Source organism: Balearica regulorum, chromosome 4 (genome assembly GCF_011004875.1).
Source record: "Balearica regulorum gibbericeps isolate bBalReg1 chromosome 4, bBalReg1.pri, whole genome shotgun sequence".
NCBI lineage: Eukaryota > Metazoa > Chordata > Aves > Gruiformes > Gruidae > Balearica > Balearica regulorum.
The window spans coordinates 2,822,749-2,840,659 of record NC_046187.1 but is presented as its reverse complement, the minus strand read 5'-3'; the positions used below and the strand labels follow the sequence as shown (position 1 = coordinate 2,840,659).

The 17,911-nt window shown below is 45.9% G+C and overlaps 1 protein-coding gene across 3 annotated transcripts; it reads left to right on the top strand.

The window, feature by feature from the left end:
• Nucleotides 1–2,324: 2,324 nt before the first annotated feature.
• On the top strand, nt 2,325–17,885 carry CDKL2 (cyclin dependent kinase like 2). Of its 3 annotated transcripts, none has more exons than XM_075750936.1 (13): nt 2,325–2,621; nt 6,654–6,848; nt 7,706–7,884; nt 8,623–8,735; nt 9,034–9,173; nt 9,677–9,753; nt 10,353–10,479; nt 12,430–12,704; nt 13,122–13,212; nt 13,972–14,083; nt 14,205–14,311; nt 15,005–15,097; nt 16,759–17,885. In XM_075750936.1, exons 1-12 carry the CDS (start codon nt 2,454–2,456, stop codon nt 15,062–15,064), a joined length of 1,644 nt encoding a protein of 547 aa, XP_075607051.1. In that variant the 5' UTR covers nt 2,325–2,453; the 3' UTR covers nt 15,065–15,097; nt 16,759–17,885. The 3 variants fall into 3 exon arrangements, with proteins under 3 accessions (XP_075607051.1, XP_075607050.1, XP_075607052.1); XM_075750935.1 differs by having other exon boundaries at nt 9,665–9,753; XM_075750937.1 differs by lacking the exons at nt 12,430–12,704; nt 13,972–14,083; nt 14,205–14,311; nt 15,005–15,097; nt 16,759–17,885 and having other exon boundaries at nt 9,665–9,753.
• Nucleotides 17,886–17,911: the final 26 nt, after the last annotated feature.

Here is a 17,911-nt window from a genome sequence, read left to right as displayed (position 1 = left end):
TTTTCTTTAGCTAATTTCCCTCCATTTTGTGCCATGAGGAGAAATAGGGTATATTGTGAAATCCTGCATCTTGCCATATGTTCGCTACAGCTTCTACGCTGTATGCGAACAAAAAGTCCTTAGTTAAAAAAACAAAGCCACAAAAGCCACTGTTGTAATTTCAGCCCTAAAAGATCATTCAGGGCACCAGACTACTTCATCGCTGACTTCTCTGAAATTATCATGAAATGATACGTCATTATCAAAAATAGTAATTAACTAGTTGTTTCTGTGACTCATCTAACACCCAGCATCTAAACAACAGGGCCTATTGTTACTTGTTTCCCTGAGGTTTAACTACAAGAACTGTGATGGATGATTCTGGCAGATACCACAATATCAAACAAAACAAAATTGGTACTGACAGTGCATTGACATTCTCTAGATGAACGTTTCTGAGAGCTGCAGCAAGACAAACACGATCTGGAAGGCACGCAGCACAGCCACGTGTTATTTGGTATAAAAAGCTAAGCAATATATAAAATCGAATCAGTTGCACTCAGCTCAGAATACTGAAAATGTCTAAATTGTACTGTAGATACTTAGAAAATGAAACTACCCAGTTATTCATTGGTTTAGATACAGAACTGTGTTCACTGTGAGACTACCAATTTAATTCTCAGGAAAAGAAAACTCTTCTAGCTATTGACCTAAAAACTCTCCTGCCACTTTCTCATTAACCTGGGGGGATGGCCTTTCCCATGGTCACAGAAGATCAGAAGAGCTTCACAGAAGAAAAATATTCTGGGGTTCCAAAGGCCAATATGAAAAAGCAAGTAATTACACTTTTGAGGAAATGGATCCAGTTCAAGGCCCCTGTTGGCTTTTGGCATCGCATTATAAGAGAAAAAAGATTTTTTTCCCTCAAATTACCAAGACTGAACTCATTACACAGCAGTGAAGCAGCTGGAATCTCTGATGAATAGAGATCCCATTAACACCGGCCACTGTCCAGAAGCAGGAAAGGCTGGCTCCCCATATTGGCTATGACTTAAAATAAAATTGAAGAACCATCTGCACCAACAAAGTGAGTTTTTGAAGTCTGCTGCGCACGTGTGCTTGTGCCTCTCAGTTAATGAGGCCAAAAGCAGTATATTGGCAGTGGAAGAGTTAATTGGTTGCCAAGTTAACTATCAATTAGCAGCACAGAACCCATGCCAGGACCCAGAAAAGGCACTTGCTGCAATAACCACGAGCAATAGGAGGTGGGAGGAATAGAATAAATTAATGCCAACTGCGCTCTGATTTTTTTCTTTTTTCCTGGAAATACAAGGTCAGCCTTGAAAGGTGCATTACAGTGATGGCATATAGGAAGCGAAAATGAGGGCGAAGCAGAAAGAAAAACAGCCAGGAGTGAATTGCAGAAGGTGACACATATCACCATGACTCGAGAGAAGTACGATGAAGGTTTCAGATAGAATTACTGAAATATGGGATGCCTCACGATGCTATTTTTTTCCAGGGAATTGGCATTTTGGCAATGTACATACCATTCTTCTCCCAACACTTCTCCTGGTGTTATGTTGCGCGTAATGCATGCAGAAACCGCCAGGTTTTTAAAATAAAATGCACAGCAAGGGTACCGATACGGACATCCATTTTATAGCAAATTATTCCACGTTTCTCACTGCCACATTCTCAGCAACATAATCTGTCTCAGAAGCACACAGAGCTGCTCAGGCACAGAACATTCGTTATGTGGATTCATAATTTCTTTTTTTATCTTGGCACTCTGCCCACTGCACGTTTTCACACCAAGATCGGATCCTTTAGTCATTTGTTCTTTATGTGTCTTAATGCCTTTAAGAAAAAACCTCACAAGAAAATACTTCATAACGCTTTTCTACTCCTTATAGCCAAGTAGATTTCCAGCATAGTTTGTACAGCTGACACCTGTACCTTACTGTTTGCTTTAGTGGAGAAGAGCCATCGAGCTTCTCCGCAGAAGTGACAAATTTTTCGTAATTGTAAAATACCTGGTTATATTCTCCAGCAAGAGCAGCGGCGTTACTGCCTGCTCAGAGCTGCAGGCCCGCAGCCCCTCCCCGGGCCAGGGAAACGCGGTACCTCAGCAGCCCCCTCCCCGGGACCACCCTCCGCTCTGCCTGCCTCCCTCCCGGCGGCCAGCCCACCCTCCTCCATCGGCTGCAGCGGGGCTGCCGCCCGTTATCCCGGTACGGCGGGTTGCGGTAACCCGCTTTCCCTCACAGCCGCCCGCCCCGGGCGTGCGGTACGGTACGGCTATTGCGACAGGTGGGGCGCGTACGGCTGTTGCGCCTTACGGTAGGCCGTTACCTTAGCGACGGTGCCTTGAGCCCGGGCCCGCTGCTGTCTAACCCCGGTTCTTTCAACCGAGCGCGGCCTAACGGAGCTTCCCGCCGTCCCCGGCCTCCCACAGGGGGAAAGCTGCGGCCATGGAGAAATACCAGGTGCTGGGCCTAGTAGGGGAAGGCAGCTACGGGATGGTGACCAAGTGCAGGAACAAGGAGAGCGGGCAAATCGTCGCCGTCAAGAAGTTCCTGGAAAGCGAAGACGACGCGGTGGTGAGGAAGATCGCCGTGAGGGAAATCAAGCTGCTGAAGGTGAGGGGAGGGTAAGGAGAGCGAGCACGCGTTTTTCAGCAAAACAGGAACAACCTGTTGGCTTTGGACTTAAATTTATAGCTTTTGTTCACCTGGGAGGCATTTATTAACGCTGCACTGAGGTGGTAATGTAAAGCACCTGTAGGGTATCTAGTAATTTGTCCTGCTGCGCGTAGTGAGAAGGCTGTAGTTTAGCATGGGTGTTCCCTGGAGTGTGGATGCCTCTTCAGAGTGTGTCTTGAATCTTAGTCTGGTGTTTAAATGTCTTCGTGAAGGTGAATGTCTTTTTCAAACAAAGTAGTAATCTTTGTGGCTGTTGTCTGAGCTTTTTTTGCAGTAAAAGGTGTGAGTTGTTTAGAACTGAAGACTATGAGTAAGAGCTAACTGTAGGGAGTTGATGCTTTCTTGGGAAGAAACTGCCTCTTGGGACTCTTTAATAGTCTTTTAAGGAGTAGTGTTTCTCCACTGAAGTTACATGATAGGTGTAAATTTCAGCTGTTGGGTCAGTTGTAAAAGGGAAATGCAGTTGATTCTAAGCATGGTTTGCAAAGTAGAACTAACAAAGTCCAAACCAACAGAGGCTTTGACTGGGCCCTGTTTGTATTTTTCTGAACAGCCAAGCCACGGTAGATTCATTTAGCCTGTGAGTTGTAGTTTTGCAGAGCTGCTTTTCCCTTGGGGTGCTGTGCCGGGTTGACCTGGCTAAACCTGACTTGATTAGAATCTGGTCTGAATACATGCCCTGTATTGAGCAGGGAAAGGTACGAGGGAGCAATGAGGTTTCTGTTGCTTCCTGGTGGTAATTGTGTCCCCCTGTGTTGTGTACTGAATTTGAGTACTTTGCTGAAAAGGAAAGAAATGCTGTATTTTTAAAATTTGCAGGTGAGTGATGACGTGGATGTGTAACAGACTGGGTACCGGTGTTACAAGATGTAGATATGCGTTTCTAGGAATGTTTTATGTTATTTTACTAATGGCACTTTGCTGGCAGGATTGTACTGAGGCAGGAGGAGAGCAGGTATAGAATTCCCTGAACCTCATCAATCAGCGGCTGGCTGCTAGGCTGAAGCCAGCTGGGATCACGTCCTTTGCTGTTTGAGTGCGTGATTTGCCTGGTATCAGTTGTGGATGCTTTATACGCACCTAACTGTCCAGTCGTCCTTCAGCCTGTTGGGATCTTATCAGCAGCGTTATGTGGTGTAGCCTCATGGTGTGGGCTGGTTTATTAAAGGTGCTTTTCCTCATGGGCTGTAGATAGTCTGTCTGGGAAAATACCTAGGAGCTTTAGATAAACAGGGCTTTGTGTGTGTGCTCTTCAGTGTTTTGTCTTACGGTCCTTCTCCTGCTTCTTTTGGCTTTGTTCTTCCTACAGAAGCTTTTGCAAGTTCCTCATCTGTTTCCCTGCTAGTTTTTTCTGCTATGTTCCTTTGTGAATAGGATGCCAAGGATGGAGAGTGGCATTCAGTGCCAGGACATACATCCCTTGTTGTTCTTGCTCTTTTGACCACTGCCCTTGTGTTTGCCACTATAACATCTAGCAGTAATTTTACCATTTTCCTTTTCCCTTGTCCCAGAGGTGGCTCGCACAGAAGAATGCTTGTCCCTGTGCGTGGGCACCCGTGGTAGTTTGAAGTGTTGGGATGCGGGTGATCTGTCTGGTGAAGAAATGAAGAAAAGTCTTATTACAGTTGGAGTCCCTCTAGGCTTTTCCTCTGATAGGCAGTTCTAGAGGTGGGAATGCGTGCAAGTCTGTCTCCTCTTCTCTTGGCTGCCACAAGTGTCTTTTTGCAAATCTCCCAGACTATAGTCCCTGTGCTGTAAAGGGGAAAAAAGTCATCTCTGCCGTCACCACAAGAGTGACAGACCCTTAGAGTTAATAGAAGTGTACGGGCTGGAGCTTGAGACGCAGCCAGCTGCTCCAAGCGTTGTTCTCCCAAACTCTTTTAAAGCAGACCTGGGTGAGTCTGGATCGTACCTGATCTGTTGGCCAGACTTGCTTAGTAACTGAGTCAAAGCACGTACTGCCTCCCAGGTGTGCTGGGAATTAACTTGTTTTCCCTGGGGAAATGGCCACTTAGGGAGGGGAATGTTTCCATATGTATCTCAATAAATGTGGCCTCTCACAGTGTAAATAAATACCTTGAGATTTAATCTTTTTGGAGTTTATTCACTTAAATCCTCTCAGAGAACCTGTTTTTTTCTCTCCTGTTCTGGAGTTTGGGCAGAAATTTAATCTTTGCTGAAACACAAAACCTTTCCAGGTTTCCTGTGCTGTGAAGAAATTATTCTTGACAAAACAGTTTTTTTCTAATAATCTTTTTTAAAATCTTCACTTTTCAGACCTTATAAGGTCCCCTCCAAGTCCCTGTGCTCTGCAGTCCTTTTGTGTCTTGGCCACGATCCCTGGGCTATGGTGCTGCCTTCAGGCAGCCTCCGATGATATTTCCCTGCTAGGCTCCAAGCTAATGAATAACTGCTCGTTGTAGCATGGCCTGTTTTGTTAAAGTGGTGTGTGATAAACCAGTGTTAAAAATGTGTAACAACTTGGAGGTAGATTCTTGTCTGGTCAGAATGTGATGACAAAATAGCTAGAAAATATGGCTGTGCTTTTTTTCTTTTCATTTACATTGCAGTCTTGTTCTCGAAGCTGTCTTCAGCTTTCCTCTCCACATAATATTAGAAAAAACACCTAACTCTTCAAATTCTTGGCTTGTGAATTTTCATTCTGAATCCACTAGACGCAGTTTAATAGAAGCTGTTTAATAGTTAACACTGTTTTAAGTAAGAATGCTGAACCTTCCTGTTATCCATTCAGTGTGCTTCTATTCTGGGGCACGCTAGTTATTGTAAACTTGTATAAGCTGGCAGTGGCAAAAGAAATGTTTTGGGTATGGTAGGAGCTTAAAAGAAAAGTCTTCTATCAGCCTTACCAGAAAAAAATTAAGATACAGATACTGAGTAGTTGGCGATGAACTGGCACCTAGGTAGAACAGAGAGGTATTGCGACTGCTTTTGTTTTTCTTTTAAATGGGGATGTAAGAGCTTTTTCAAAAGAGGAGATACAGAAAGGAATGACAGAGGAGAAGAGTAAAACTTCCTGGAAATGTGGGAGAAAAGACATGAATCGGGTTTGGGTTGCTGGGAGAGGGAAAAAGCTTGTTCTTAAAGCCTTTGTGCCTCTCCTTGTGCCCTGCCCTGAGGGAGCAGGCAGGGGTAGCACAGGGTTACTTGGTCAACTCAATGAGAATATCTCCTGAAGAAGTTTGAGTCACAGTCCAGCCCAACCTTAGGGAACAAGCTGTGTTTATTGGTGCTTGAGCTGTTTGTAAGCAAACCCGGGGAACTAGGGAGGGATCTCTGCAGCTCAGCAGTCATGGCTAAATGCTCTGTATGGTCGGAGACGTACATGGTGGCATGCTGAACTTTGCAGTACAAACCATCCTGCTTTGTCTTTCTTACTAGCTCCAGGACCTTTGGGTTTTCCTTTGCTGTGGCAAGTCTTTGTGGGAGATGCTGTTGGGTGCCTGCTGTCTGTCACGTGTTAACCACGTGCTCCTCTGGAATTTTTTGACTTGCTCAAGATTTCTATTGTGTGGAACACAAGCTCGCTCTAAAGCTTGTCAAGATCAGGGCACGAGTTAGTGTTGACTCTTAGGTGAGGAGAGCATTGTGAGAGGCAAGACGCATGAGATCTTTGAATGGCAGAACAGTATATTTTGACCATCCCCATTAAAAACAAATGTCCTTAGTGTTTTATTTATTTTTAGGTTACAAAACCAGGCGTCTGCATATATGAGGTGGTGGAAATCCTCCAGATAATGCTAAGAAGTAAAATAAAAATAAAATACTTGGCAAAATAAAACCTATTCTGAAATATCAGTAAGCTGATTTTAAGAATAAATAAATGAGAGCGCCATGACAAGAGCAGCGTTCCATGGCGGTGCACCAGGTGGGGTGCAGTTAAAAGTATCTGGTTGCAGTTTACCCATTACATGTTGTCACACTCTCAAAATATTTCCTGTTTTATAACAGCAACTCCGGCATGAGAATCTCGTGAACCTGCTGGAAGTGTGTAAGAAGAAGAAACGGTGGTACCTGGTGTTTGAATTTGTGGATCACACGGTGCTTGATGACCTTGAGGCGTTTCCAAATGGACTAGACTACAGCAGGGTTCGGAAATACTTATTTCAGATTATGAGAGGAATAGCGTTTTGTCACAGTCACAATGTAAGTACGCACGAGAAGTCAGCTCTGCAGTTAACCTTGGATGAGGAGATACAGAAGTGTGTATTTTTGAAATACATTAAAACTTAGAGGAAATAATGCTGAAAAGGAAGAGGCGGGGCAGAGGGGCCAAACTGAATTTCATATAAAATGTCAGAGCTTGATGTCAGCTGCCCCAGAAGTCTGTCTGATTGATTTGTGAGACTGTTTGAAAGGAAGGGTCCAGAAGTGGGTCAGGATCCAGTATGTGGTGGCACCTTGTTGTAGGTTGGCTTGTCTTGCCGAGGGAGGAAGTTTGCTCCTGATAGTATTTATGTAAACAGGTAGGCTTGCTTTTTCTCTTGGCTATTTTTAGAGTTTTCTAACAGGTTAGCCAATTTCATGGTAGTTTTGTAACTATCTATATAAACATATGCATGTTTATTTGTGTTTATGTTTGGAAAACGGTGTCTCCTATGAATTCTTAAAATACTCTTCCATTTAACTGCAGGACATGCCCGTGGCCCTTGCAATACTTAACAGCTTTTAAACTTGTGGTCAAGGCCAGATTTTCAAGCATAATAAATTGTGCCTATTAATATAGTAAATACATCTGCAGAACATCTGCAGAGAGCTACATAAAATAAATGCTTCTGCGTGCAAAAGTTAGAGGTCCTGTGTTTACCTGTGCACTTGGGTTGGCACTTGTTCATCCATTGTGTGCGTGCAGCTGTCTTTTACGGACTCCGTATGTTTCCCGTGCCTGCAAAAATGTCATTTTCTACCTGGATGCGAGAAAGCTACTATTTTTGGTGAGCCAGTCAATTTACTGTGTCAAAGTGGGCGAATTTATTTGCCTTGACTTGCTTTTCTCTGTGCAGATAATACATCGGGATATTAAGCCAGAAAACATACTAGTTTCCCAGTCGGGAGTTGTAAAACTGTGTGACTTTGGCTTTGCCCGTACCTTAGCGGCTTCTGGGGAAGCTTACACGGACTACGTGGCAACCCGATGGTACAGAGCGCCAGAGCTGCTGGTGGGAGATATCAAGTATGGCAAGTAAGACCCCATGCGAGGCTGCAGAAGAGTTGTGGGCTTGTGAGGAGCATGGAGGGGGGTGCTCTTTTTTTGGGGGGAGGCAGTGGACTATCGCTTGGCAAACAGGTTAAAGGGATGCTGTTCAGCATTCCTTGGTGATTGACTTGAGGAGGCTATGATAAACCTCCTTCCTGTGCAGTTGAAGTCATGGAGGGAAGGCAGAAAAGTCGCTTCAGGCCATTCTAGACAGACATTTGGGGAGGGAGGAGGTGGGATGAATGAGATTGGTCTTACTGGGATCCCCAGTCCCGCAAAACCAGGTTGGAAGTTAAAACTGTGTTATTCACAGGTCTGTTAGTACAATTGTGCAGGTTTATGTGTGTCCCTGTATTACTTAATTTTCAGTAAATGTTCCTGAAGAGCGGGTACCTGCAGAACGAGGAACTGATTACCTTGGTGTTCTCTAAAGTGCAAGATTGTACTAATGTGTAATATAGTATTTTTAAAGCATTAGGCTTTAGAACCTGATTTTACATGTGAGGCTTTTGCTAGCATTTGCCTGCTTCAAGGGCTGAATCCCTGCCATTCCCTAGAGCACTTGTAAGCTTGGAAAACAGCTGTCCTGCTTCCCTTGGGGCTTGTAACCTGCTCAAGACATGCTGTGCGCTGGCCTGGCTCAGCGTTTGGATCAGAGTCACGAATCAAGCCATGCTGAGCTGGGGTGGTGGTGTTTTCAGTGTGGTTATTTTTCTCTGACAGGGCTGTGGACGTGTGGGCTATTGGCTCTCTGATAACAGAAATGCTTACGGGAGAGCCCCTTTTCCCTGGGGACTCAGACATTGACCAGCTCTACCACATCACCAAGTGCCTGGGTAAGAACAGCCTGTCGGGCTCCTAGCGCCTGCGTAGTAATGAAGGGGTCAAATACATCGTGACGAGGGGGTGTGGAGAGAAAGCCTGTGGTGTGTGCGGAACTGTTTCTGACAGCGTGTGTACTCTTAGTGCCTTTTACAAAGGGGGAGCTAGGAGCTTGCGAGTACAGCATCAGTTCATGGCACGCAGGTGGAACGAGACTGGCGCAGGCTGTAGCTTTTGCAGAAGTGCTGACCCAGTATTTCAGCCTCTCGAATGTTTCACGGGACTGTTCTTGCTTTGTTTGTGTGGTTCCAGGTAATTTAATTCCAAGACACCAAGAGTTATTCTATAAAAATCCCCTCTTTGCTGGCATGAGGTTGCCTGAAGTGAAGGAGGCTGAATCTCTGGACAAGCGATATCCCAAGCTCTCTGCTGCAGTGCTAGATTTAGCCAAGGTAATTAAACGATCACTCACTATGAACAGTTGATCTTTGGAAAGGTATCCCAACAAACTTGGCCCCTCATCTGCTACCTACATGGATGCTTTTTAGGTAATACACAGCCCCTTGCTTTTTTAGTTGCTAGCAGAGCTGTGCGGGTACAGTGTTTTCTGCCAAGCCTCCCTCTACCTGCTGGTGAAGGCACTGCAAGCAAGTGGGATGGGGTGAGAGCGCATCCCTTGCTCTTGGAGCTACGCGTCTACTTCCTGGGAGTTAGGAAACCTACAGCTCTGAAATAAATTCTGAAGAATCCTTCCAGGGAGTGTTTTTGTGCTTTCACACAGTAATCTTGGAGCACTGTTACATCGGTTAATTAAAACAACCTTGGGCTCATCAATATAACAGGCCCTAGAAGGGGGAATTCTGCAGCTTTTCACTCAGAAATGCTAAAGTCCTTGCTTCGTTTCTAATGTATTTGGCCTCTAATGTTTACATTGATTTGACAGAGGTGTTTGCAGATTGATCCAGACAAAAGACCATCCTGTGCTGAACTCCTGCAGTGCGATTTCTTTAACAAGGATGGATTTGCTGAAAGGTAAACAGTTCATTTCTTGCTCAAAGCAGGCTAATATTAGAAGGAAGTTAAGCAGTCGTGCTTGAAGATTGCATGCTGAGTCCGCAGAGCTGACAGCCGCTGAGTTTTGTTTGGTTTTAGCCTTCCTGGAAATAAAACAGTTGAAAAGGAACTCATTGCAGCGGCATGTTTGCCTCATTACCTTGTCAGGATGTAACTTCGTCAGTGTGCGCGCCCAGTGTCACACCATATCAGGTAGTAGAGTCTTATGCTGAGTTCACTGTCTGCATCTACACCAGGCTGGGATGCGACCACCTTTATTGCTCTGGTGTGTAAAGAGTGTGCTTGTAAGATTTCACTTACTTTAACGGATACGTCATATTTGGCTGGCTTCTCATTAGTTAAAAAGGCATGCTTTGTTATATTACGTAAAAGGCTGTGGAAGCCTGGGCTGGACATGGAACAGTTGAAAGAGAACGCATTTCAGCGATGCATTTGCCTCATTGCCTTGTCATGACATGAATTCATCAGTGTGTGCACCCAGTGTCACACCAACTGGTGATAATATTAACAGAAACTCTTTTTTTCTTTTCTTCTTTTTTTTTTAATACGGAATGTAGATTTGCTCAGGAGATTAAATTAAAGATTCAGAAAGATGCCAGAGACCATCAATTACAAAAAAAATCAAAAATCAGCAAAAGGGACAAAGATGATGTTTTAGAAGAAAGAAAAATGCTTGGTGTCCAGGTTGGTCCACCTCTGTTTTCCAAACCTGCATTTATTTATTTTTTCATGTTTTAAAATCGCTATATAAGTATGTGCAGCAGTTTTTCACAGCAAAAATATAAGAATAATTCTCCATTTCAATTTTTTTTTTCCAAAAAGACTAGTAAGTGCTATGTGTCTGCGGTGGGTTGACGCTGCCTGGGGACCAGGTGCCCCCCCAGAGCCGCTCTACCACTGCCCTCGTTCACCAGACAGGGGAGAAACGGTGTAACGAAAAGCTTGTGGGTGGAGATAAGGACAGGGAGAGATCACTCACTAATTATTGTCACGAGCAAAACAGACTGAACTGAGAGTGGAAATTCATCTAATTTATTACTAAGCAAAACAGAGTAGAGAAATGAGAAATAAAATCAAATCTTAAAACACCTCCCCCCACCCCTCCCATCTTCCTGGGCTCAACTTCACTCCCATCTTCAACCTCCTCCTCCACCTCAGCGGCACAGGGGGACGGGGAATGGGGGTTACGGTCAGTTCAGCACACGGTGTTTCTGCTGCTTCTTCATCCTCGGGGGGAGGACTCCTCTCATCGTTCCCCTGCTCCAGCGTGGGGTCCCTCTCATGGGAGACAGTCCTTCACCAACTGCTCCAATGTGAGTCTCCTCCACGGGGTGCAGACCTTCAGGAGCAAACTGCTCCAGCGTGGGGCCCCCACGGGGTCACAAGTCCTGTCAGCAAACCTGCTCTGGCGTGGGCTCCTCTCTCCACGAGTCCACAGCTCCTGCCAGGAGCTTGCTCCAGCGTGGGCTTTCCATGGGGTCACAGCCTCCTTCAGGTGCCTCCACCTGCTCTGGTATAGGGCCCTCCACGGGCTGCAGGTGGAATCTCTGAACCCCCTCATCCTTCCTCCATGGGCTGCAGGGGGACAGCCTGCTCCATCATCATCCTCCTCCATGGGCTGCAGGGGGATCTCTGCTCCGGCGCCTGGAGCACCTCCTGCCCCTCTTTTTGCACTGACCTGGGTGTCTGCAGAGTTTCTCACATCTTCTCACTCCTCTCTCTGGCTGCAAAAAGCTCTGTTTTTTTTTCTTCTTAAATATGTTATCCCAGAGGTGCTGATTGTCTCGGCCTTGGCCAGCAGCGGATCCCTCTTGGAGCCGGCTGACATTGGCCCTGTCAGACACAGGGGAAGGTTCTGGCAGCTTCTCACAGAAGCCACCCCTGTAGCCCCCCCCAGCTACCAAAACCTTGCCATGCAAACCCAACACAGTGCCAGAGAAGCTCACCTTTGGAGGCCACTGTGAGTCTAAACAGAGCTGAAGACCTTGTCACCCGATTCCAGGCAGTACGTTAGGCCTGTGCCCCCCCGCCAGCTCTGACGCTCGGTGTCATACAGCCTGCAGGCTGTTGTGTAGAAGTTCTGGCCCTTTGATTCTAGCTGCTACAGGGCGCTTGGTGTGGCAGCCTGCAAGCGGCTGTTTGGCCAGTCCCTTGGAGGTAAACTATCGTGATGCCGTTGCTGGCAAATACAGAGCGGAAGGGAGAATCAGTTGGGAAGCATAAGTCGCGTTGGATCACAAAAACACGCTTGTATGCTGCTGTTTACCTGTGCTAAAGTTCTGGCTTCAGAATGATGTCTTTTGCTTTCCGTTGCATACTGAGGAGTAGAGGCTTTCAGGTGATGTCGGGCTCAGTTCTTAATTCATTTCTTTGGAAGTGACGCAGGACGTGGCTGTTCTTCCTCCCTCATTTCCAGTCCCATTCTAAGGTGACTTATTTACAGAAGGTGCTGGAACCCTGACAAGTCTCCTTCTGTCTGATGGAAAACAGAGCTTTTTCTACTAAAACCAATTCACTCTTCATCAGATCCTTGCAGAATCATGCAAGTTTAGACTTTTAACTTTTAGAGCACTGCTCTAAGCAACTTTTTAAACATGCTTCTAAGAGAAAGACAATGTTTGTCTTCCCAAACAGGATTTCAGCATTGACCCAAAGAGCAGAGATGCAAAGCTATTAAAGGCGAAGCGCTCTAAAGCTGACGCAGAGAAAGCAGACCGATCCTCCAATCTGAACTCCCTCTACGACAGTGCGATCAACCCATTTAAAATAAGCCCTCAAACCAGCCTAAAAGATTCCAGCAGCAGCTTGGACTACACCAAGAACGCAGGCATAGTTATCCCTCCCATCAACCAGAACTTTTCTCCCACTACGGTTGGGATGGGTCCTGTGCCTGGAAACCTCAATTACAGGTACAAGAGCAGAGCTACAAGAGCTTGTATCCATCATCATCGTCCCCGTGGTCGAGGAACTGTAACGTCCTGAAAGAGGTGCAGGGTGATGATGTGGGGCTGGGACAGGACACGGCTAGGAACAGCTCTTGGAGGGGAGGATTGTACGTGGATGAGAGAGCCCGACGCAGGTTCCCCGTGTAGCAGAGCGCTACTGGACAGCAGCAGTTTGCCAGCTGCTGTGACACTGGCTTTTCTTTGCCTCGCTGCTTGTCCTTTGGACCAAACTTCTCTGTTAACTGAGCTCACGAAGGGTGTTTTCCCCGTGAGCCTTTCTAAGCATTTCACGACAGTGTTTCTGGTTGTCTTGCATTTGTTGGTTTTTATATTCACCGTGTTACCCAGCTAATACAAAGTTTTGGGCTTTTTTGATCACAGAGTTGATGAAAAGAGTAAAAAATACTTGAACCCATTTCTGAAGCAACGGAAGCATTCTCCAGCGGGCCATTACAGTGTAAGCTTGACGTCGGTAAGTCATCTGTCTTTTCCCCCTGGCAAAGCAAAAATAAATTCTGAACTCAAGTACGTGTTTCATTGTCAAGAATCCCATCTGTGGCAGCCTTCACCCCAACTAGCAATATTCTTTACTTTACAGCTTTTTTCCTACAGGTCTCTCCTCTGTTTTCCTTTGCTCATAGTTATCTTAGAGGAAACATATTTTGTGTCAGGACAATTTTAGATGAGGGGAGCAGTCCAACACAGGATTTCTGAGAGACATGGAATATATCCATGGCCTCCTGCCTGGCCAGGAGAACTAGACCCTATGTGCTGCACGACTGAAGTGGAATTTAGGATTTGGATTCAACACGGTTAGGGCCTTATTTAGTCATGTCATCAATGCATTAAAAATTCATAATGAAAACACGTGAGATGGAAAGCTTTCCACTGCACTCGCTTACCTAGGCGGTATTCTTTCCGTGCCAGCAGGAGCATTGGCCTTTTTACACGCAACTAATCCGAGCCGTTCCCCAAGTGCTGTATTTTGTCTCTCTGCAAGCAGTCTCGCTTAGATGATTGGGGGTTTTTGCTGTGGCTGTTCTGTCGGTTTTAATGTATAAATGACTCTCGAGGAGAAGGGATTCCTTCTCACACGTTACAGTCTTTTCTATTACTCTTGCACGAGTTCCAACTACAGCAGAACATGGTTGCATTGATGTGTTTTTAAGTCTAAAAATAGCTTTGCTTTTTCTATATTTTCATGAGCTGGCGCTTATGCCCTTGATTACAGGTTACTAATGAAAAAAACATCCTTCAAGCTAATAGGAAAAAATGGGAATTCTCCAAGACAGAAGTGCGTTTGCCAGAACTAAATCATCTCCCTGAACTGAGAGGAGTGGAAGGTATGAGTGTTGGTGTCCTGTAAATAAAACCTGGATCCTAAATAAGTGGTAGGAAGCAGCGTGCATTAGGGCAGTCAGCTCTCGCTTCTTGAACGTGGTATGCATTGGTTGTGTTTTGCAGCGTGGCATCCCAGATTTCTGAAAAAGGAAAACAAACCAGTTTCAGAGTCCCGTGTCCCCTCCCTTGCTGCTATTGACCTCCATAACCCAAGTCTGGCCTCACAGCAGGTAACGAAGCGATAAAATAGTTTGTGCTGCTCTGTATTCTTTTGGTTCGGGACTTTCTGAACAGCACGACCCACAAATTTTCAGTGTGACGCTTAACAGAAGCAGAACTTGCCTTGGTTTCTTAACTATCTAAGTAAAAGGACTTGGGGGAAGAGAGAAGGGTCCGGGATGAAACATAAGGCTCTGTTTCTCTCTGAGATTAGCTAAGTATTAGATTTGCACTGCGAAGACAAGCACCGTGAATTGTTGCAATTTCAGCTGGCTGGACCGAGGTGGAAGTAAGCCTGATTGACCAGAGTTGAAGAGAGATGGGAGGGACATGTGTTTTGAGGCTGTGTTAGATGTTGAGGGGCTGAGTGCAATAAGGACGGAGAAAGCGTAGGAGCCAGGCGTAGGGAGAGAAGGGAAGAACCTGGAACTCTGAAAAATTAGTTCCTCGGTAACACTGAGGTGTTGTTTGAGAGGTAAGTAATTCCATAGGTAGTCGCTTTGGCTACCTTGCTTCCAGCTGAGATTTGGTAGACTGTATTGGGCGGGGGGGGAAGCGTTTTGGAAGTCTTGATTTGGTCAAAGTAATTTGGTTTAAGTTACATATTTGTGTTGCCTATGTCCCTAGAAGGCAGTTTCTGATAATTGTTTATACAACACTTGGAAATTGACCCTCTTTTTTTTTTTTTCTTTCCCAATTTATAGCTGTCGGGGACCTTTGTGCCCGATGCATCAGAAGCCAGCTTCCCCAGAGTTGAGCACTAGCCTTAAGGAGAAGATCACACCTGCCTCTAAAAGGTAGGCTTTCATTTCTGCACTGTAGCCTTCTGGTGGCTTTCATTTCTGCTGTGTGGTCTTTGGGGTCTTTCAAACGGATAGTTTCCTGAACGCTTACCTAGTTGGGAGGTGCCATGGGAAAAATCCTTTTACGCTTCACATTCCCGGTTAGGACACCTAGCTACGACGGACTTGTTACAGCTGTCTTTATGGATACTGAAGCTGGCCGTGGCAGGTGAATGGTTTTCCTGAGGTGCTGGGCATTGGTGTTGGAAATTAAGCGGCTCGTGAAGTTGGGGGTTGAGCAAACTGATAGAATAACAAAAAGGGGAAAGTGAGGAGTGGAAAAAAAAACGGGTTGTGTGTACAGCCCTGTCAGGTGCATCGCTGAAACTGGGCTTTCTTGCAAGAAGGAGAGAAAAGTGTTTTGGGGGGCTTGTGAAGCTTAACATTAGGGAAGATTTTTAAGTGACGATGTCATGCAATCTAATTTAATGTAGCTGTTGATACCTCGGTGCTCTCCAAGCATGAGAGAGGAGTCTGGGAGAGGAGGAGGCTTAGGATGGCTGGGTAGTTGACGTGCAGTTTAAGATCAAGGTGCTAAGTTAGAATTCCACCACTCTATTTGCACTTTTGCTTACCATTGCATCTTATTCCAGATTGTTTGAAGCTGAGGCTTTTAAATGTGGTTTTAATAGTTTCTAATCTTGCCCATTGAAAGACATGCGGTTCTCTAAGTCATTTTGTTTGAAAGAGAACTCCTAGAAAAAATTGTGTAGTTTTGTTTGTTGTTTTGCTTTTTAAGCTTGGAGTATCGTTACCCATTGTTGTTCGGCATCTTCCGGGGAGCCTGCTGTGTGTGTTGGAATTTGTCTCATCCTCTTGAAAGCGAGAACTGCAGTGCTTAGCCGAGGGGCTTTACTCTCATGGTCCCCCTTCTTACCTCACTGAGGCTGGGCAGAAGGATTCCACCTTCCAGAGGCAGCGCAGTTGGGGAGAGTGAAGAGGGAGGGAGATAAGGTGCTCTGGAAGGGTCTTCAGAGGCTGTGCTCCAAAATCTCACCGGCTCTGTTGGAACCCATCCTGCATAGATGGGCGTTAATGCTCTGGGTATGCTGGTGCTGCTGGCCTGGATGCGATCGCATACCTGTCCCTGCGGGGATTCTCCCTGCGGCCGCAGGGACCTCCGGGCTCCGCAGCCTCCCTCCTCTCTTACTCAGTGCTCGTTACAGGTAGCCACGAGCGCGGCGTGGCAGTACTGTTAATGTGTGGGTGCAAATAGTGCATCTTAGGTTGTTCTTTTGGGCTCTGGTGTTTACTTTCAGAGGAGAGGGAGCAGCTGCTGACTCCGAAATCACTGTGCAAATGCTGCATGTGCTGTTAATCTATATGACTGCATTTGGCACTTAGATTCACAGGATGTGATGGCTTAACACTGCTAGGAAGAAGGAAGAAAAAACATTGGGGTTGGAAGCAATCCTGATAGCAGAAGCGGGGGGGGGGGGGGGGAAGAAACCTTACTAAAGCTGTCTCATCTGTGAAGCACAGAGGTGTAAGTGCACAGCTTTTGCAAGGTAAGGATGTGTAATAAATCAAAATAAAGGAAGCAGATGATCAGGAGTAGCTCTGTGGTTTCGTTAGCCTGTCCATAACATCATGCTGCTTTTTTCCCCTTGATGCAGGTGGCTGAAACAGTGGGAACAATCCACCTGAGTTTCCAGGTGCTAAAGCTGCAAGGTTTCTGCAGGTGAGAGGAGGATCCCTTAGTCTCTCGTTAGCGCAGTGGACTGCCGTGGGAAGTGGCTAGGGTCGGGTCCGAGGACAGAGCTCGCACTGCTGTGGCTGCTGGATTTCTTGCATGCTAAACTGCTCCTGGGACATGGACTTTCTGGCCCAGGGCTAGCTCTTGTCTGAGGTTGCTCAGAAGAAAAATAAGTGGTTATTGGTGTGTGTGACAAGGGCAGAAGCTAGTTTGGAAGATTTTGAAGGAAGCTGGGCTCTCTTTTGTCTAACTGCTGCCCTCTTCAGGGTTTTCTTTTTAAATGAATAGGGAAGAGAGTAGTTGGCTGCTGAATTTGCCATGTTTTGGTGACCTGCTTGATCTGTATTGGAAAGCACCTTTGTCTTGACAAAAACCTCAGTGAAGAAAATGTGCAAGGAATACAACATTTAAATGTGTAAATGTTCCCAACTGTTGCTTTGAAACCTTTGTTAACGCTGAGCAGCATGCGTGATGGTGCATTAGGTTCCTTTTCGCTCCACGTTTTCATCCCCCTGTCTTTGGGTGGCTGTCGTTTGGGTGCGGGGCTGTTGTTTGGCCGCACCGGGTGAATATCTGTTGGCTGCTGTTACTGATGGAGGAAGAACATCGGTGTAAAATACTGAGCTGTGATGCCGGTGGCATGTCAAATGCCTTCTGTGAGCACTCAGTAACTTGCTTAACTCACCATTTATGTCCCTTAGGGGAGTGGGATGTGAAAGTGTCAGACTCAATAGTCACTTTTATCTTGGGACTGTTACGAGACCATTTTTGCCTAACTGCCCTCCGGTTGGCTGTAGCCAGCTCTCGGGTGTCCCTGCGTTGCTTGTAACTCTGTTTTTCTGGCAGCTCGAGGCTGCTGTCGCAGCTCACACCCCTGTACTGTGTAGTTAATTTTGGAACTTGTCTTTTCCCCGAACATGGCCTTTGCCATCAATGTGTCATGGCAGAATACAGCACGAATGTCGTTGTATTTAGAGTTTTGTGGCTATGCTGTCTTTTGATGTGTATGTTAAAAATTTGTAAATAAAAGGATATTCAAATTCCAAATTTCTTGGTACTGGTGCATGCTTACA

Coding starts and splice junctions, on each gene's coding strand:
- CDKL2 (XM_075750935.1), top strand. CDS start 2,454: ATGGAGAAATACCAGGTGCTGGGCCTAGTAGGGGAAGGCAGCTACGGG. Junction 12,705..13,121: donor CCTGGAAACCTCAATTACAG/GTACAAGAGCAG, acceptor TTTTGATCACAG/AGTTGATGAAAAGAGTAAAA. Junction 14,312..15,004: donor CAAGTCTGGCCTCACAGCAG/GTAACGAAGCGA, acceptor CCCAATTTATAG/CTGTCGGGGACCTTTGTGCC.